We start from the raw sequence: 20,815 nt of genomic DNA, 5'->3' as shown, positions 1-20,815 counted from the left end.
CTTATGCTCCAATACATCTGTTAGTCTTAAAGTTGCCACAGGACTCTCTGTTGCTTTTTACAGATCCAGACTAACACGGCTACCCCCTGATACTTGATCAGTCTAGCAATTGACAGATTTTCTCCTGAGGCAAATCCTCCCTTTATGACTTGGCCTTTAATCAGGCAACCAAGCCAGGTTTTGAAGGATTTGGCCTGATATGCCTTTTGGTCCATCCTGCACTTTAGTGATATTTTTTGCATTCAGCCAGCTGTAAACCATAGAGTGCTATGTTGTGGGCAAACTGGGTGAGCAAGCCACATAACAAAACAGTGCAGATCAAATTCTTACTAAGCATCATTCTCCAACAGATGCTCTTCTGTGATTTAACTTAATTTGCTTCCAAATTTTAAATATGAAATTAACATTTTACCCAACTATTTTATGAGAAAACAAGCCCTACTTAGAGCCACTTTGGTTACATACACAGAGAGCCTCACAAAACCAGATTCTATTCCCAACTCCGTCACTGAAGACGATTGTGACCTTGGACAAGTCACTTCGCCTCTCTGTGTCTGTTTTCCTTTATGTAAAATGGGGATAATGATACTTCTTGTTTTAAAAAGTGCTTTGAAATCTATGGCTCAAAAGGCTTTGTCACTATCTATTTATTGGCTGCACTGCTCTCATTCTGAGACTGTTACACATGTTGTCCTTGGCAGGAGGTGAGCTATGTTTTAGCCAGCACTACACACATACACATACACATACACGTACAATCTGTCACCAGTACGAGGCAGAAGAAAATCATCCATTGTCAGTGGAAACAGGAAATAGGGGGAGGTGTGAGAGCTGCATTCTCACCACTCCTTCCCTCATACATTGGTCTTCTCTTTGCTTCTGTTTTGCCTGCTTTCAAATGGCTGTTCTTTCTTCTCAGCTGGAGGGAATGTCAAATGCTAAAGCCCAAATTAATCACTGCCAGGGAGCCATTTTGTGAAGTAATCCCCACCTCCTCTTCTCCTCACAAAAAAAATCCAGCCCTGTCTTGCATTGGCTCTGAAATACAGTTTCCATTATTACAACGATCAGAACCAGAATCTGGAAGCTGGACATGTTTAACGTTTTACAGGTTGTATTTTGATCTTCGTCGGTGGGAAAGCAGTATGTTTGGTTCTTGCTGATCAAGGGTGTCATGTTGCAAATCTAGTTAATCAGAATGGCAAAATGGTAATACATTTCCCTCTGGATTTCCAAACAATGAGTGGTTCTGTTTGGGCTGACCAACTGGATGTGCCCTGGTACCTACCTACTGTGCTAATTTCAGGCTACATGCATATTAAAGACTGAAACAAAACATTTAAATGTCATTTTTTTTAAAAATATGACTATATGTGGTTAAATTAATTGCTGGTGAAAGCTATGGATTGGAAACCCTGAAAACTGATGTCCTCTGTTAATCCCCACAGCAGCCGTAGCACAGGTAGAAAAAGCAACAGAGTCCTGTCCTGCTCCACCCATGTGCCTCAACCCTGATCTAAGTGGGGCCCACCTCTACAGGTCAGAGAAGTGTTAAATCTCCATATCTATTTAATCCTTGGCTTCTCTACTGAGACTGCCAAAAATGGAAACAATAAGCACTAAGTGCAGCAGGAGTGATGATGGTTGTTTGTTAGAGGTTTTTATATGGACACTTATCTAAAAGTGGGCTGAGACCATCAAATTCGTTTAGCATTGGCTCCCAAACAGTTTCACGGGGCACAGGACTGCCATCATCCTACATGGAAACCACAAATAATTTGAGGTCTAGGACCTGCTGCAGGGACAGGAAGCCTCTAAGTGTTGTGGGGGATGGACTAAAAGGCTGATATTTGGCTTTGGACATCTAAATATCATCCAAAGAATAGGCCCTCTGAATCCCAATACTATTTGAATCCAAATGTCATCCTATTTACCCATCCTTAATAGCAACCCCATCCACTTCTAACTTCACCTCTATTTTATTCTAGTTCTAAGTGCCTAATAGCTACTTTTCTTTAGTCCTCACTAAGTAGGGTAATGTCATCCTGTGGTTTAGCACTTAAGCTTCTAATAGTTATCAAGGGAAGGGTGACACAAAGCAGACTTCTGAGGGAGGATGTCCCAAGGCTATAATCAGAATATATTCAAATCAACTGGATGCAGTGATATTTACCCTAGAGAGCTCAAGGGGCCAGTGGAAGTACTATCAAAGACATTGTTAATGATTTTGAGAACAAAAAAGGCAGGTGAGGTCTCAGAGGCCAGGCAAAAAGCAAACATAACACCTGATCTTGCAGGCCTTGCTCCAGAAAACCTGCCCCTGAAATCAGTAGGAAGTTCGCTCAAGTGAAGATGGCAGGATCACACCAATTTTAAAAACGTGGGTAAAGACGTCGGGGAGTGTAGAGGAGCACATTTAATTTCAATTCTTGGTAAGTTGTTAGAACAATGAATAAAGCAGTTACTTTGTAAGCACATACAGGAAAATATGGTGATAAATAGAGAGCAACAAATGTTTGCAAAAAACAAGTCATGTCACAGTTATGTAATATGTTAGGCTGGGATAGCTGGGTGCTCAGCTCCCATTGAAATTCAGGGGAAGTTGGGTGCCCTACCTCCCTTAGGCTGCTTGAAAATCCCAGCCTAACAGGATAGGTTTAGTGTACAAAGGGAATGCAGAGAACAAGGTGTATCCTGACATTAATGAGTCCTTTGATACTATGCCATACGACACACAAGAAAATTAGAAGAATATCGATGAGGTCAACCTACAATGTAGAGGCTGCTTTTTTAAAAACAAAAATCAAATTTAGAATATTAATAATTCAGTGCCGAGTTCAAAATATTCACCAGGGGCCACATTTACACTAGTATTTAGTTACCAAAGGATGCACCTAGTGGGATTTTCAAAAGTAAATTGATGTCAGGATGATCCAGTGATTGAGGCATTAGCCTAGGACTTGAGAGACTGGCTTTACTTCCTGGATCTTCCCCAGGCTGACTGTGTGACCCTGGGCACTTACTCGCTGTGTCATAGTTCCCCAACTGTAAAATGAGGATAACAGCACTTCCCTACTTCATAGGGGCATTGTGAGAATAAACATATTAAAAGTTGTTAAGTGCTCAGATACTCTGGGGAAAATCCCTCTGGGTGCCTATCTGCATCGTTAAGCACCGAAATATAGCCCTAGTTTGAAAAACTAGCCCTAGGCGCTTGCAAGCGTCCATTTTGGGTTCAGTACTAGTCTATATTTTTATTACTGATTTGGCAGGTGGAGTGGAGAATACAAGAATGACATGTGCAGAGGACAGATTGTTGGGAAAGATCACAGACACTTGGGAAAATAACAAAAAATGCCCTGCATGAGCCTGATAAATTGGAGAAAGGAGTTGAAATCAATCATTTGATTAATAACTATGAGATCCAACAAAGATAAATGAAACATGTTTCAAGTAAGACAGATTAATAAAATGAAGAAATTGAAGCCGGAGGATAACTAGCTGAGGTAGCATGGAGAAGGAACAGGTATATTAAATATGAAGACTGTTTGAATGTGGCAGTGGAGAAAGCCCCTTTGCTTGAGATCTTTAAATCATGAGTGAAAATAGCCCTGGAGAATACAATCCTGCACTGGCAAAAGAATGGACTAACTAACCTAATAGGTCTATTGCCTCTCTAGCTTTCATAACATGTGCACAAAAGGAATATGCAATATTAGGAGTATTATGGGTAAAACAAGGTAGCAAAAATAGTTACTGAACCTAATACCTATCTTCTGCACTAGTTCAGCCTTCTGCTGTGAGCTATGGTTAGTTTTGGCCACCACACAGTGAAAAAAGACAGACAAATTGGAGATAGTTCAATGGAGAGCAACAAGCTTGATAAGAGATCTGGAGGAGAGACATGATAAGTGTCTTCAGATACAGAAAAGGATAATATAAAGAAGCCAAGAAACAATTATTCTCATTAGGCACCAAGAAGAGAATACAAAGTGATGGGTGTAAGTCTGCAGCAGAGAAAATTCAGGTTAAATATTTGGAGAAACTTGATCACCAAAAGGACAGTTGGGGCAACAGAACAAGCTTCTAGACAGGAATCATCATCACTAGGGACACTCAAGGCTGGATTAGTCACCGGTCCATCAGTGCTGATAGGAAGAATTAAACCAGTTCTGCCATTGTGAAGGGGATGGACTAAAAGGTCCACTTGGGATCCCAATCTCAAAGAGTCTGTGTACAAAGGATGCTATATAAAGTAAGCTGTCTTAATCAAAGTGCACTATAAAGAGAGGAAGAGCTACACAGAGATGAGAAGAAACAGTGAGACAGACTAGAGAGGGAAAATGCTTGACAAAGTTACATGCAGCAACTCCTTTTATAGAAGCAGAAAGGGAAAGCCCCACATGTGAAGATAGACTGGAGGAAAAGAACAATGGAATTTAAAAGAAGACACAAGTAAGTATATTTGCAGATTAGTTACAGTGAGGTGGGGGAAGGAGGAAGAAGAGTAAGGTTATTTCTACATTGCAGCTGGAAGCGTGCTTCCCAGCACGGATGAATAGACATATGCTAGCAATGGTTGATCTAACACACTAAAAATAGCAGTGTAGCTGGGGGTAGCACAGGTAGCAGCTTGGGCTAGCCATCTGAGAACAAACCTAGCCCAAGCTACAGTGCTATTTTTTGTGAGCTAGCTCAAGCAGAGCTAACATGAGTCTGTCCACCCAGGCTGGAAAGCATGCTCTCAGCTGCAGTGTAGACCTGCCCTAAGTAGCGTCTAGATGACTTAGCACAGGTGGACCACTTCAGACAGATGGAAGAACATCAATTCATCTAGTTCAGAAGCTAGAGATGTTCACATTTTTTTGTTCCAGAACTCATGCTATGAAATTCCATATAATGTTGATGAAGTTTTACCAGAGTGAAGATGTTTGATTTTCAAAGATAGCCAAATCATGGATAAGAACACAGATGTGGTGAGACTTCTCTGGCTGTGGATCCCATGGGGCAACATTTATGACCATATGTCATCAGTTGTCCTTCACTATCATTTATACATTCATTCATTCACTCTGCCCTTCATTTGAAACTTGTACCCTGTTGTTCATCTGAAGCTGCTGTAGTAGGAGCTCCCCAGTCTTCCCCGGCTTTGTTGGGTCTTCTTTCTAGCATGGTTTGGTACCCTGGCACCTTACCTGAGGCCATACATCCAGGCTCTCTCTGGTCTATCTCCTAGTTATGTATTCAGGCTGTGTTTGTAAGCAGTAGTACACGTTCCTGCCTACAGCTCTCCCACATGGTCTCCTCTCAGTCCCATTCTCCAATCCCCTTTTCAAGGGTATCCAGTAGAGCTGGTTGAAAATTTTCAGATTGACCAGTTTTCCATCAGAAAATGCTGATACAATGAAATGGAAACTTTCCTCAGGAACATATCAATATTGTTATTTTTATGAGAAATTATCAAAACATTTTGTTTCAACTTTTATGTTATATTAGAATGTAATATAAAAAGTCAAAAAGTTTCAACCATTATAGAATGTTGTATAACAAGTCAGAATGAAATATTTCAATAAAATTTAAATAAGATTTTCATTTCACAAAAAATTCCACGTTTTTGACTTTTCATCTCGATTTGGAACAAAACCAAATTTTCCTGAGGGACGAAAATTCCACTTTTCAAGCAGTTCTAATTTCTGGACCAACCAACTGGACAAAATCCGCTCAGGTGGCATGTAACCAATTACCTGTCCCCACTTGGTCAGGGCTGAGTTCCTTCTCTGGAGTAGCATTCCCTTCTTCCAGTGGAAGGAGGTCTGCCAGCAAGAAGTCAGAGGTGAAGAGGCTAACCCAGGCTCAGGGGTTAGCTCCTTCACAGACATGCTGCTTACACATGGAAAGGTAGCTTCTCACAGACCTTTACGTGAGTACTGACAACTGTTGACGTATATTCCGTTTCCTATAAGCATAGTTTTATAAATGGGGAAGTATAGCTGGTCAAATTCCTCAAAGAATTTTCTGTGACTATATCCTTTAAATAAATAAATAAATAAATAAATATTTCAGTTCAGTTCTGTTTGTGCGCCTTTTGTGTTTGTTCACTTTCCACAAACATTCAAACAAACAAATTTCCTGGCAGGCATGTTTGCAGAAACAGAAAATTTGGAGTGAAAATTAGAGAATATACAGGAAAAGCAAGTTCTGGACTCTTGAAGGCAATTATTCACACCAGTAATGTGATTCTAAGAGTAATGAGACAGGGAACAGAAACGATACTCTGTAACCTGCATGCTCCCATCTAAAACTAACCAATCTAGCTGTGAATTTGTACATTGAATATTGGGAATTAACTTCTCCCAAACAATCTACTGATCAAGATATAATTGTAGAAAATATTTGGCAAATAATTTTGAAGAAGAAATGAATTTTTAAACATCTTAAACTGTTTGCTGACAATTCATTAACAGAAAAGGGGTCTAACTGTGTCAAATAAATTATTCACTACAAATTATTTGTATAAGTTCTAATGGATATTAAAAGGGAGGGAGAAGATGACACACAAGAAAGATGGCACTATAACTGGAGCAACCCTCTCTCCGGTCCCCCATAGTAATGTAAAAGAGTTCTGTTACTTGTAACAACCTTCTCTTAGCCATCTACCTTGGTCCTCCCCTTCTGATCAGATGTTTCTTAAAAATGAAAGATTTCAGCCAAAGGGGGTCAGAAAGATTTATTTTTCAAAACCAAAAAGTAAATTTATGCTCTAAAATGTAAACCAGGAATTAGGAATGGGCAAAACTACGTCAGTACAACATGCACCATAACCTTGGCTTCAGCTCAGATTTCTGTTGCCTGCTTTGATATCTTTGATGTGTCACATATTATCTGTGAATCACCTCTTTGCATGTCACTAAGGTGCCTGGGTGATCCTGCAGCTGAGCTAAATCATTTATACTCTCACTATGGAAATGGCAGTGACCAGAAAAGAGTCACAATATGTTCAAAACGCCTATAATCCACAGAAGTGCCCTTGCATGTGGGGGCATTTCCAAGAAAGGAGATATAGACAATCCCACACACACATCCACTCTCACTGAAAGGCTCAGGATTTTAAACAGAAAATATGTGTTGGACTTCTGGACAATCCTTAGAAGGGGAAATTTCAACCCTCCAACGTAAAAACAGATCCTTAAATATAAACCTGCAGAGGTGCCCCCCATCCTTTCACTCTAAAGAGCTCCTCCTTCTGTGATCAGGTTAGATTCATGTACAGACATATTAAGAGACCATTCAAGGCTTTCCTTTCTCCCTCCCAAATCAATTGCACCATTAAGGAACTCCATCCCTAGAGTCCCCATAGTATTTGCATTGCCAAAGCAAGACATTTGGAATGCCAATCACAACACCATACAAGGGTCACCCAACCTCACCATGAAAGAGCATGGCTGGACTGTGGGGAATAAACCTTTCATGTATGTTCCAGATTTCTTCATTTTTTAAAAACTACAGATTCATAGATAGCTATTGTGATTATTGGTCTTTTGGGGCTGGAGGAGTTGGGAGGTTGGGGGCAGAAAGGAGTGGGCGTACCAACTCATCCCAAACCCCACCAAAACATTTTGGAGCTGTGAAGTGAAGATGGTCATCTCTCCTCCTGACTCTATTAGCTTTCAGAGAAACAAGGTGGGTGAGGTAATATCTATTATTGGACCAACTTCTCCAATAAAAGATATTACCTCACACACCTTGTCTCTCTAATATCCTGGAACCGCTCAACAGACAACAGCACTCTGTTAGCTTTGGTTAGTTAGTGGTGGTATTTGACAGCACAGATTCCCAATGAACACCCAATCTATTCTAGGCATTGAAGTGGGAGCTTCTCAGAAAGACAGGGGTTTAGCCCAGCATGTCATTCACTGAATAGGATGTATTGAAGTGAAAAAGAGTTGAAAAGAAGAAAAAATGCCAATGGATAGATCCTAGCTGTAAAAAAAATTCATACTATGTCAAATTCTGGAGTTCTTCCTCACAGTCTGACACCCTTGCTCGTTTTGAGTAATGCCTTGCTTCACATGCAGTCCCATTGGAACCCATCACAGAGTCAGCTACTACTCACAGTGAGTCAGGGTACATCTACACAGCAAATTAAGGTATGACAGTAGTGTGGCTAGGCCCATCCATGCTAGCTTTCATCTAGCTAGCTAGGGTAACAATAGTAGTGACAATACAGAAGCATGGACTTCAGCACTGGCTAGCCACCTGAGCTGCGTACCCAGGGTTCCTGGCAGGCAGCACTGGGGCAGCTAACCCACGCTGAAGCCTGTGCTATCACACATACACTACTGTTGGTACTTGAGCTAGCTAGATTAATGCCCGCATGGGTATATGTACCTGTGCTACAATCACACCTTCCTTTGGTGTGTACTTGTACCCTACAAGTGACAGAACTGGGCAGTCGGGTTTTAATCAGTGCTTACTGAGGCACAGCTCCCACTGATGTCCCTAAGAGCTCTGTCTGAGGAAGGGCTGAAAGAGTTAGGACTTTGAAAGAAAGGGACTCACCACAAAAATAAGTGAGATATACACAATGATGAAGTACCTTTGTCGGAGATTTTTGAGTTAAGCTTTTGTTTGTAACTATCTGAAACAGAGAAAGAAATAGAGGGTGAATCTTACAAGGATGGGGGAAGAGTGAGAGAGTTAAGGCAGAGAAGCCCCAAAGAGAGAGAGAGAGAGAGCATGAGAGGTGATTTCACTTTCTTTTTTTCCACGCAAAAACCCCAACAGCAGCAAGTGAAAGACATGCAAGTCAGAGAGCAGCAGGACTCTATACTGGAAAGGAGAACATGAAGCCCTGGTTACATTTGAGCTGGTTGGACCAGGCCAGAAGCAGAGTTGGTGGTCTGGGTGCTACTTACTGTCACAAACGTAAGGTTTGTCATGGTCATCCTGGGAGGCAGCATCGTTCCTTCTCCTGCCACCTCCAGATCCCCGAGCCTACAATGAGAATAAGGATGTTAATGCCATTCTGGTGCCTCTCACAACTTTCAACTTGCCCCAACCAGTATAAACTATGGACTAAATGTATCTTTGACTTCAGTAGAGTTACATCATTGTAACCAGATTACTGGGGTTCTGCCTTTTCCTAAAACACACTGTATATTTATTGAGCTTTCAATGTGGCAGAGCTCCCTTAGAATAGATATCCCTACCTGATTAGTCACAGCACTATAATGATTCCTGCCTCACTGCCACTGCATATTTCAGTCAAGTCACAGCAGGTGGTGTTCAAGTATTGAGCCTAATCAATGAATTAATGAATGAATGGGAGGGCATGAATCCATCTGTGGCTAGAAGTAACACTACTGTGAAATCAGCCTGAAAACAGGCTCATAATATTATGAGGAATGAGTATGATTCTTTCCTTTTAATATTTTTAAAATACATCTTGTGCTGGTGAAAGGTGCTAGCCCAACAGCCCAGGAGGTCTGAGGTCCTTGGTTTATCCATAAAGTGCTGCCCTGCATATGTGCATCAGTGCGATCTGAACACCAGGAATAAGAATTGGGTTCAGTGTTAATGCCATTCAATCTTCACCATTCTCAGCTGAGAATGCCAACTTGGGCACCAGTTACAATGGTGGTGGTTGTGATGTGGATATTGGGAACTGAACCCAGCCCCCCCAAATTATTTTATGTAGGCCAATGGACAGTCTTTAAATGATACTAACTTTGGACCTGATCTCTATTTGAACTAGTGATCTCAAGGGAGAAGGTTAACACAGCCTTTTCCTAATACTCTGAGCCACTGAGTCCCCAGGCAAAGGCAACACACCTCAATTGTTTCAGTCTTCCCAATAGATAAGTCCTTGGCTCCTACTTTCCCTCCTAGAGCTAACTGCTCTGAATCCCTTTGCTTTTTGTTTGAGAGAATATGAAATTGAAGCAGCATTAGCAGGTAGAACTGAAGATGATGCAGAGCTGTAGAAAATAGTATTAGTGTTCCAAATACTAAAGGGCTCTATGGGCTAACCCTTGCATCTCCTCCATGTACACTGAACAGCACTCTCGTTAACGGAGCTGTATTCCATCATTGGTCTGAAGACAAGGTACGAGGGACAGTTTTACACTAACATATCATTGGGAGATGATGAAAAGAGGGGCTTACATAAACTGCACAGGTTAAAATGAACCCCATCCCATTGGGTTGCTCAGGTCTCCAGAACAAACCCAAGAAAGCCTCTTAACCACTTGGCTGGAGTAGGAATAAGCCTATCTTTATTGCAATCTTGGAGGAAAGGGACAAATTTGTGACTGGGTGGATGCTGTTAGGTATGATCAGTACAGTTTTGCCTCCTGCAAACAGACTTCAAAGCAGGGCACTACATTCTGGCCAGTGTGTGATCTCTTCAAGTGAGTCAAACGTAAATCAAATGAAATGCAGGGGTGCACAAACTCCTCATAGTAACTACAAACACAATCTTTAAGGAAGCTGATGTGCATGCAAGAGGCAAGCTTTGTAAGAATAAATTAAAGGGTGTGTCCACCCTGAAAAGTGATTCTGTAAAAATTGCTTTATGCGAACCATGTTCATTGTCTCTCAGTGATTCAATATCCGTTTCAGTGCTCAGTTTACAAATAAAAGATCTTTTTTCCTGACTGCCAGCTCTGCAAACTCACCCGAGGCTCTGAGAGTAAGCTTGGGTTCTTTCCTTCTCTCAGCACAAGCCAAATCAGGCCCTTAGTGACACCTGTGCAACCCCATTTTCTTCTGTGGGTTAGCACNGCCAAATCAGGCCCTTAGTGACACCTGTGCAACCCCATTTTCTTCTGTGGGTTAGCACAGGTGTAACTGATGGGACCTTAAACAATTCTGTTGATTGACAGACTAGAATCCAACCCCCGGGCTAGGGGCATTGGTTCTGTAGGGCTAAGAGGAATAAAAGAGCAGCAAAGACTTATTTTTGTCACTAGTTAGCAGATAACTCTGAAGACACACAGAGAGCAGATCTGTGGAGTAAGGTGGCATCATTTTAATATAGTCACTTTTCAGAGTAGAATGGCAATTTAAGATCCATTGCTTAGCATTTCACAGCCAGCTGTTTCCCTTCTAACTATTCTTTACAGAAATACAAGTGCAAAGCATTCATGATGCGACCACATATACTCTTCTTGATCAATCGAACATGGGGAGATTTTCAGATCAAGTCAGTATCTTTCAATAGGGTGTGGCTCCTAAACCCCTTTGGCATTTTTGAAAATGCCCCCCCCAGTAAGTACTTGAAGAGCACTTGTACTGTACATGTGCAGCTGCATTGCTTTTATATTTTTTAACAAACTTCATGTCCCAGCTTCTTGCACATTTTCTCCATCCAACAAAGATTCTAAAAACCTCTCTCTGTGTGAATCCATCTCCTTGGCCTTCAGTCTCTTTACTAGCAATTCCATTATTTCAGACCTAGCCTTAGGGGGCCAGAAAACCAGGCAGTCACCCCAGGGGCATAAAACTGAATGCCACGTTCATGCTGTCAGGGCTTCAATCTGTTGGATTCAGTCATCCACAGCTGCCTTCATTCTCCTGCCGGCATGCAGCAGGGACTGGGATGCTTGATGTATGAAGCCTGGGAGCCTCAACAGAGCAGATTTGAAGCAGCTTAATGGAGCCAAACAGAGAGAGTAGCCAGAGGGACAGATGTAGGGTCCAGAATTAAAAATAAAATCATGCTGTAGGAAAAGAAAGGGACACATAGAATTTGGAATGTTCAGAGCAATAATTGTGCTGCATTAATCCTGTGTCAATGCCTTCAGTCCTCATTTGTTCTCCAAATGCCAAGAGGTTTCTGGGCCAAACTTTGCAGAATCTAGTTTTCTTCAGGATGTCCTCCCCTGTAGTCTACCATCCTTTAACAATACCCCATCCCTCCTTTCTAGGCAACAAAGTGCAGTCCTTTCTCGGGTTCAGCTTTCAAGTCTCCTCAATTTTGAGGATGCATGGAAATGAATGCCAGGAAATATAATTCTCCTTGAACAACCTGAATATCTTCTTCGCTATCCATTTGGTCCTTCACTTCCAGTGACAGGCATGCCCAAATTCCGTGACAGGAAGTTTATTAGGAAAGGCCCATGTAGCTGAAGTATTAGTGATAGCTATAGTTAAGGTTGTATTCGTGTATCCATTCTAACCCCTGTTTTTGGTTACTAGTTCATATCATTTTCTGAAACTCACACTTTTCTGGCTCTGTTTAAGGCTAAATTTTAGAAAATATTAAAGAAAGATTCAGCCAAACTGTTCAGCCATTTTTGATAATGAAGAGAGTGAAAAAATACACTTTTCCAATTATTAAAAAAAATATTTTGACCTTTATTTAAATAGTCTTAGCACAAAAGTGAACAAGAGCAGGAAGCTGAAATAATGGAACAACAGAGGGTTTGCACAAGCACGTTATGAGTGAGGTTTCAAACAGCTCTTCTTATTTTTTTTTATCTGTTTTTTATCTCAAAATATCCACCAAGCACACCAAAAGGCATGTTCAGAGATTATGTGCCCTTGCAGTTCCCACTGCAGTCAATGACAGATGCAAGTGCCCAGCGCCTCTGAGAATCATGTTCGCTTTCATTTAGGGGGCTAGCTTTAGGGATTTACATTTGAAAATTTTGACTCCATGTTTTAAAATTGTGACCTTGTTATTTAGCTGACTTACTGCTGGATCTGTGAGAGGACACGATAGGAAACTATGGGAATGTTGTCTCCTGAGAGTGAAATCCTGCCCCATGTAAATTAAGGGGGATTTTGACATTGATTTCTATTGTGCAAGAATTTCACCCTTAGAGTGCTACAACAAACTTTCACTGCTGCCTTTATCTTTGAAGAACATACAGAAATGTATTTAAATAGTTAAACAAAAAAAACAGAAAATCAAAGATGACTTTGTTTTGGCTTATGGGACTGTAAATATTTTTTGCATTTATCTTTTTAGTAAGGTATGGCATTTCAAGGTCGGGGGATTGTAATAACAGGATAATAATAATCATCATTATTAGATTTTATTTTAAAAATAAAAATTCATCACTATAATAAATTTGCTCCATCTTCTAAGTCTCCCAACAGTCTTATTTCTTAGTAATAGGCAGAAATAAACTAAAAACATGTGAAAACATAAAAACCACTGACTGTGTCATTCCTCAGTTTACCACATGGATATCACTTCAGCATATCTCTCTGTGTGTGTGTGTGTGTGTGTGTGTGTGTGTGTGTGTGTGTGTGTGTGTGTGTGTGTGTGTGTGTGTGTGTGTGTGTGAGAGAGAGAGAGAGAGAGAGAGAGAAACCAACTGAGAATATGAGACTAGAGGTTTGCTTCCCTTCTTTCCTCTCCCATAGATTCCCAACCTACCCGTCCTCTGGGCCTGTTCTTTCTTTTTGGAATATCTTCTTCTAATTCCTCTTCCTCATTCACTTCATCAGCATTTTCATCATTTTCCAAAACTCTCTATAGGGAAAAAATAAACAATCATTTTTAGAAGAAAAGACTATTGTTTGCTAGAAGACACACAAGGTCAATTATTATTTACAATTGAGATTGTCATAATGCCCAAAATGTGCTCTTCAAACACAAAGAGAGATACAGTCCCTGCCCAAAGAGATTTCAGAGGTGAAGACAGACAAAAATGGATACAACATGCAAACAAGAGGTCTAAATAGATTATTAAAATTACAAGCGTACTAATTCTCTAATACCAGAATCATATCCAAGCATCCTCAATTCCTTCCAGTCAACACCCTCAAAAGTTAGAGCAGGGGTAGGCAACCTATGGCACATGTGCCAAAGGCGGCACACTAGCTGATTTTCAGTGGCACTCACACTGCCCGGGTCCTAGCCACCGGTCCGGGGGGCTCTGCATTTTAATTTAATTTTAAATGAAGCTTCTTAAACATTTTAAAAACCTTATTTACTTTACATACAACAATAGTTTAGTTATATATTATAGACTTATAGAAAGAGACCTTCTAAAAACGTTAAAATGTATTACTGGCACGCAAAACCTTAAATTAGAGTGAATAAATGAAGACTCGGCACAGCACTTCTGAAAGGTTGCCAACCCCTGAGTTAGAGAGTTCCTCCCTCACCAACCCTCATTTTCTCAGGGAAATGGTTCCTGAGAAATACCAGTCTGAAGGCTGACATCCCAGGACCCTAGCAAGACACAGTCTATGGGGGTGTGAGTGGGGTCGTGGAGTTTCTCTTCTGAAATTAACTCTTAGAAGCTGTAAATCAACATTTCTTTCCCTAGTAGTCTATAATTTTTCCCATTTAGTGAAACATTCATTTTCTGCATTTCTAATGGCCCTTGAAATTAATATCCTTTTGGGGGACCAGTACCGTAAGTAGCTATACAGCTCTGGAAATAAGGGGTCCTGATCCTAAAAAGTGCTGAGCAAATGTAGTTCCCACTGAAGTCAATGGGAGTAGCAGTTGCTCATCACCTCACAGAATTGTGCCTGGGATTTGTTAATTTTTACTGTTTTTGTGAATTCCATGCTTGGGGAAAAGTGTCCCATTTGGTAGCTCTGGAAGCATCCACAAAGCAGATATATCACAGGCAGTGACAGTGCAAGCTTCCCCACAATACTGAGATGGAGCAAACTCCTGCTGAGGTGAAAGGATTATTCAATCTTCATAACCCACTCAGTCCTTAACATCTCTGCTAAGAGAGCAAACAAGGGTCCACCCAGTGTCAGTCATGATGTGGGTGCCTATTCTTTAGGAGCTGGTCTGAAACCCCTCGCTCCAGTCAGACAGGCCTCCACTAAGTCTTGAGATGGCAACATCATTCAGCCATGAAATGGATTCAAACCAATAAGTTAGAGGTGATGGAAAGGATTTGTAATCTGTTACCAAATTCTGACCTATCCAGTCTCCCAGATCATTATTAGTTAAAAGCTGCTACAGAGCCAGCAGAGGGAGAATAGGAGCAGAACACATTAGTTTTGAGCCTTGTGTACCTTAAGCATTGACTGCTGGGAGTGCTGGGAGAGAATACGCAGAGAGATTTCACTGACAAGGGATTTAGAATCTGGTGGATGATGCCGTTTTCACCCCACTTGAGGCATTGGTTCAACAGTGATCTCACATGGGGCCAAATCTCAATTCATGTAACTAGCAGATGAACATCTGGCCCATAGTGACTGCACCTATTTAAGAGGGGCAATCCTTATTCTTTTTTTAGCAAAATATCTATTATTTTCCTACTCTGTCCTACCAAAACACTCTTCCAATTCACCATATTTCAATGCAGGTAAGCAATGAGTCCCTGCTTTTCTCCCAATCCACATTAAGGGCTAGTGTGAAAGTTTACTCTCAGCCCATAGTTAAGGGCAGTTCCCAGCTGGGACCAAGGAGGGAATTATGACTCTGTCCACCCTCCCCCACCTGCATGGGAGGAGGAGGAGTAACAGCCCCACAGAGACTGCTTCCTTCTGGACCTTCCCAAGCTAGACTAGCAGAATGTGTAGCCTATGCAGAGGAGTAAGAGGGAACTTGCACATACACACACTCTATCCTCCCTTACACCTCTGCACGGGCACAAAGAACTAATGATGATCTTGTCCTCCAATTGTCCAACCATCCCTATCACCTGCTGAAAGTGAACTACGGTTAAAGTAATTGTTGTGCAGACTGAATCCAACAAAGCTGCACTTGCACAGGAAACAGCAGCCAGGAAAGCCTCTCACATCAGCTCCGTGATGAAACCGGCATCCATAAAACAGGTCACAGCTCAGAGGGTACAGCTGAAGGCTCCTTGTACAGACATTTCTCCCCTCCCCACTTTGTAATGCAGTGATGCCAAGACTGCTGTCAATTCCGCTGTCTCTGAAGTCTCTTTCCTCAGGCTGATGCCGGGGATAACTTGGGAGCTCAGATTGCACAGCAGCATCCAAAGGCACTCATAAAGATGCTGCACCATGACTTCTTGTGACCTTGGAAGCTGCTGTAATAGAGTCTTTAGGGCTTTGAATTTATTAGAATCAGAAAGGGGGAGGCAAAGGAGGCCTTTCACATAGACCTCATTGTGAACATGGAATGCTTCCCCTTTGGCAATTTTCCATCCCACAGAAAAGAAGATTCTCATTTAAAGGGATGTAAAACAGGTTAAAAATCAATACCTACAGTTTGGATGCACCAAGGTGCAGAGCATCTGTCTTTTGAAAAATCAGGTCCCTTTATTGTGTCCCAAGCTGGGCACTCCAAAACTGAGGCTTACAAAATCGCAAGTCACTTTTGCAAATATAGACATGTATATGTACAATGTTTCCTTACATGTGTCACTAGTAGCTCTAATCCTGCAGCCTTTACATAGGTGAAATTTCAGTGGGGCTGCTCGCAAGCATAAGGGCTGCAGGACTGGACGCCAGAGCTATGCAGATTTGATGCTCATGATTTTCAGTTTTGATCTCTGTTGGGCCACATACTTGAGTTTTGCTTCAACTTTCAGGAACGAACCCCAACACTTGAATCTCAGCCAAAATCACCAAGTTTTGCCGGTTTCACGTGATTTACACTAGAAACCATAGATCGGTGTAAGTTAATTCAGAACGCTGCCTTCAGCTCATTCAAAATTTGCCTCTACTTCCCTGAAAGGTTTGCAAACCTCAACAAAACTGTCCAGAGTCAAAGATTTCATTTTGAACATTGCATACAACTCTTCCAGTAGTCCCTTAGATTAGCAGGATTTTAGCTATACCAGAGACCAGCAACTAGTTTTTACTTTTAATATTGGTAAAGGCAATCCTTATTATTTAATATTTAAAGGGATAATGGCAAGATACAAATAAAGTTTTCCCTGCCTGTGTTACTAATAATAACTGGGATTATTAAAGATGAAAGAATTTTAAAAAACATTTATGCTATTTGCTTTCAGACATTCTGTTTGGACAAAGAAAACAGACTGACCAGTGCCACCTTTTTTTTTTTAAATCAGTAGCTATGGTAGGGTTACCATCCGTCCGGTTTTTCCCGGACATGTCCGGCTTTTCGGCAATCAAACCCCGTCTGGGGGGAATTGTCAAAAAGCCGAACATGTCCGGGAAAAATACCGGCCGGGCACTTACTCTCCCGCGGCTGCTCTGCTCCTCCCCGGACTCAGACTTCGGTTCTGTTTAAGATCCAAACTGCCCGAGCCAGTGCTACCGGCTTCGGGCAGCCCCCGTGCCTCCGGACCCTGCGCCGCCGGAGCAGAGCAGCTGGAGCCGGGGAGGAGAAGTGCCCAGCCGGCGGCTGGGGTCCGGAGTCAAGGGGGCTGCCCGAAGCCGGTAGCGCTGGCTCGGGCAGCTTGGCTCTTAAACAGAGCCGAAGTCTGAGTCCAGGGAGGAGCAGAGCAGCTGGAGCCGGGGAGGAGAAGTGCCCGGCCGGGGGCGCAGGGTCCGGAGGCATAGGGGCTGCCCGAAGCCCGAGTGCTACCGGCTTCATGGTTTGCCGGGCAGCCTCCAGCCCCTGCGCCCCTGGCTGGGCGCTTCCCCTCCCGGGCTCCAGCTGCGCTGGGGAAGCGCCGGCCGGGGGCGCAGGGTCTGGAGGCTGCTCGGCAAACCGTAAAGCCGGTAGCGCTTGGGCAGCCCTTCTCGCGTGGCTGGGAGGGAGTAGGGGGAGTTAGGGTGGAGACTTTGGGGAAAGGGCGGGGAAAGGGCGGAGTTGAGGGCCGGGGCCGGGGTGGGAAAGATGCGGGGCTAGGGCCCGTGGAGTGTCCTCTTTTATTTTTTAAATATGGTAACCCTAAGATATGGGCCCAATTTAAGATCAAAATCTGAACTCTCCCAAAGCTTGAGGCTGTTGAGATCCAGTTTATGGTTTGGACTCATCTCTCTCCACTAGTCAGTCGCCATAGCTGATAATCTCACAAGTACAATGCTGCCATGTTTGGGTTGCAAGCCATCAAGAACTTGGCAGGCAGTCCCAATTCTTGTGACACTTTTACTGGATAGTTATACAACATTCTGAATTTATTTTGAGCATCACAACGTAGTGTCAGGGTTTCATGACATTCTGTGGCACACGGGTATGATATCACTGTGCATTAATACAGCATTCTGACACAAAGACACAAATTGCAAAAGATACAAATGGTTTGGGTTTGGAGAATGAAAGGTAAAATCTTAAAGCCAGCCTTGCTGTCCCAGTATGGAGACATATGGTGCAGCCAACATAAATGCTCCTTTTTACCTGGATTTCCTGTATAGTGTCTTCCTCTTTAGTATCCACTTTTTTCTCAATCCCTTCCCCGCGCAGCAAGGCTTCCAGTGTGGTTCCCTCTGATGTGAACCCATCCTTCTTCAAAGGCAGATCAACTTCTGAGAAACAAAACAAAGAGATTAAGTCTATTGCCTGTGCACAACTGCACAGTGGAGGGAGCAAGAGGATAGGTAGCAGGTTGCCTGGCTCTTAACCCTATTCCCATCCTAAAGAAGAGGGAGAAGTACTTTAGTTAACCTCTAAACAGGAAATTCATTTCTAGCTTGCTGAAGCTCTGGAACCTTTTCAATTTGCTATGTTGGGTTGCAACAAAGGAAGGCTGGACATATTATCTTGTAGAGGAATAAAAACAAAAAACATTTTCTTTTACATGAACTCCCCATACTCCAAATGGGAAGAAAAGCCACATAGTTTTCTAGAGCAGGTAGCTAAAAATATTAAGGTCCTCTCCCAAAAAACAGGAAATGTATATATATATTTGGCACAGTTCACGACACTCAGTTGTGTACAGGATCATTTTACATCAGGGGCCAAGAACCAGACATTCCAGGGGTAGGAAAGAGGGAAAAGAGAGATCATACAGTGAGAGATTGCTGAGAATTAATAAAAATAATGTGCAACCAAATATTGATCCCCACTTTTCTTATTTAGGCCCAGAATCTACAACCCTCGCATGGACTTCAATGGGACTACTTACATGAGTAAATATTACTTGGTGTAAGTAAAGATTGCAGAATCAGGCCCTTGTGAGGAGGACCCTAACTCTAGTTCTCCCATTGCCTGGAGCATTTGCCCCCATTAAAAAAACACGGGGATTAATGAGGAAGCTTGATGCAACATGGCACACAGATGAAAGAGCTGACAATATGCTAGTTTTGGATGGCTATCACTGGATTGTGAAACAAGTACCGCAGTCAGGAAAATACAGCATGGGTGTTAAAATACATGCAGGGAAGAATTCCATCTCCTATTCCATTTACATAGGAGTTTGACCAGCATAATCCCACTGTAGCCTCTTTTTATGGGGCACCCTCATTGCCACAGCCACCCTTCTCAAGCCTCCCTCCTTCTCTTCCAGGATAGGGTCCTCTTTCCAGGCAAATATATTTGGGAAGGAACTAGGAACCATGGCTGATGTTTTACAAATCAGTATCTGATGTCCTGGTTTCACTGCTGTGTCCCAGTCTTTCATCTCACTGTGTACCCCCTCATCTCATTGTTGTATCCACCTCCTATCTCTTGTCATATACTTAGACTGTAAGATCTTCAGAGCAGGGACTGTCTTTTTGTTATGTGTTGGCACAGTGCCTAGCACACTGAAATTGTGACCCGTAGGTACTACCACAAAACAAATAATGAATTATCATCATTTGGTGCAGAGGTGTGTAATTACTTCTTGGGGAACCATTTGCCCCTGGAGAATGGCATCTGTCTGTCTGACAGGGACCCCAAAGCCATGAAAAGATGTGGGGTTCCCTGAGCCAAAGTGGAGGATAAGCAATTTGCAAAGTACTCTCTCAAATTTATTTGAGAGAGGGGACATTAGCTAACTGCATGACTTACCCTCAACCAATGGACCACAGAATGTGGGTAGTAGCCACAGCAAAAACTATCCAACTCATTGAGAGGGAATCAGAGTACAAGCCAAGCAGAACCCCCAGACCTTGGCGGCAGGGGTAATTGTCCAGAGGAAACTTTCCCAGAATGACTCTCAGAATGGAAGCTGGAATACTGAGTTAACAACTTCTCATCAAAGGAAAGGCCAAGCTATTCCGTCGGGATTTCTCAGAATGGAGTTCTCAACCTGCTCCCACCACTGGACCACCTTCTACCAGGTTTCACTGCTTATGATGCAGTTCTCTCCTGTGATGCTTGAGGTGTAAAAAGAGGGAAACTGATCCCTTAAACTCACCTTTCATGGACCAACTGAATAAGGAAGAGGAGAGGGAGGGAGGGACCAGAAACTCATACAGGGAATTTCAAGCTGATCCCTTAAATGTGGGAGAGGGGGTCAGCTTGAAATTTCCTGTATGAGTTTCTGGTCCCTCCCTCCCTCTCCTCTTCCTTATTCAGTTGGTCCATGAAAGGTGAGTTAAATTTGGAGACTAAATTCAGATATTTCAGAGTGGAAGAGAGGGATTTTAGTCCTGATTCAAACGCAAACTTCAACACAGCCTTAACTATGGAGTCGCTCAAGCACCTCTATAATAACGTCTCCCTATGGTCTTGATTTGATTTCAATTTCTGTGCTGGGGTGCAAAAGGGCATTAATATTGGTTTTGGGACCTCATAGGACTGAAAACTGCAGCTGGTCATCAGACATTTTGCAAGTGAAGGTGAAGCTTCAAGCAAACTCAAGGGCATCAGTAACACACATGTCTTCATGCTGACAAGCTACATCTGTCTCTGGCTTCTGATACACTCAGCAAACAAATGCATTAGAATAGGGAATGGAGGAGGGAGTCAAACAAAATCCATATTAAATCTTAAACCAAGAACACAAAGTAGGATCTGTATGTTACAGAGAAATTTAAAATTAAACCTAACATGGAAAATGCAGGGCTTTAACAGCAAGGA

The 20,815-nt window shown here is 42.4% G+C and overlaps 1 protein-coding gene across 9 annotated transcripts in view; it reads right to left on the bottom strand.

Annotated features, from left to right (window-relative positions):
- Nucleotides 1-20,815, bottom strand: part of DPF3 (double PHD fingers 3) — a 197,312-nt gene that overhangs the window by 59,526 nt on the left and 116,971 nt on the right. For all 9 annotated transcript variants that reach the window (XR_004645559.1, XR_004645558.1, XM_034769266.1 and 6 more), the window contains exons 4-6: nt 18,209-18,336; nt 13,388-13,483; nt 8,916-8,994 (exon numbers count right to left, since the gene is read on the bottom strand). Coding sequence is in view for 7 of the 9 variants with exons in the window: in XM_034769266.1 (XP_034625157.1) it covers nt 8,916-8,994; nt 13,388-13,483; nt 18,209-18,336 (303 nt within the window). In the remaining 2 variants the exon portion in view is untranslated. The remainder of the gene's footprint in view (nt 1-8,915; nt 8,995-13,387; nt 13,484-18,208; nt 18,337-20,815) is intronic.

This window comes from Trachemys scripta, chromosome 4 (assembly GCF_013100865.1).
Source record: "Trachemys scripta elegans isolate TJP31775 chromosome 4, CAS_Tse_1.0, whole genome shotgun sequence".
Classification (NCBI taxonomy): Eukaryota; Metazoa; Chordata; order Testudines; family Emydidae; genus Trachemys; species Trachemys scripta.
The sequence above is the reverse complement of the archived record's forward strand: the minus strand, read 5'-3'. Positions and strand labels throughout refer to the sequence as shown.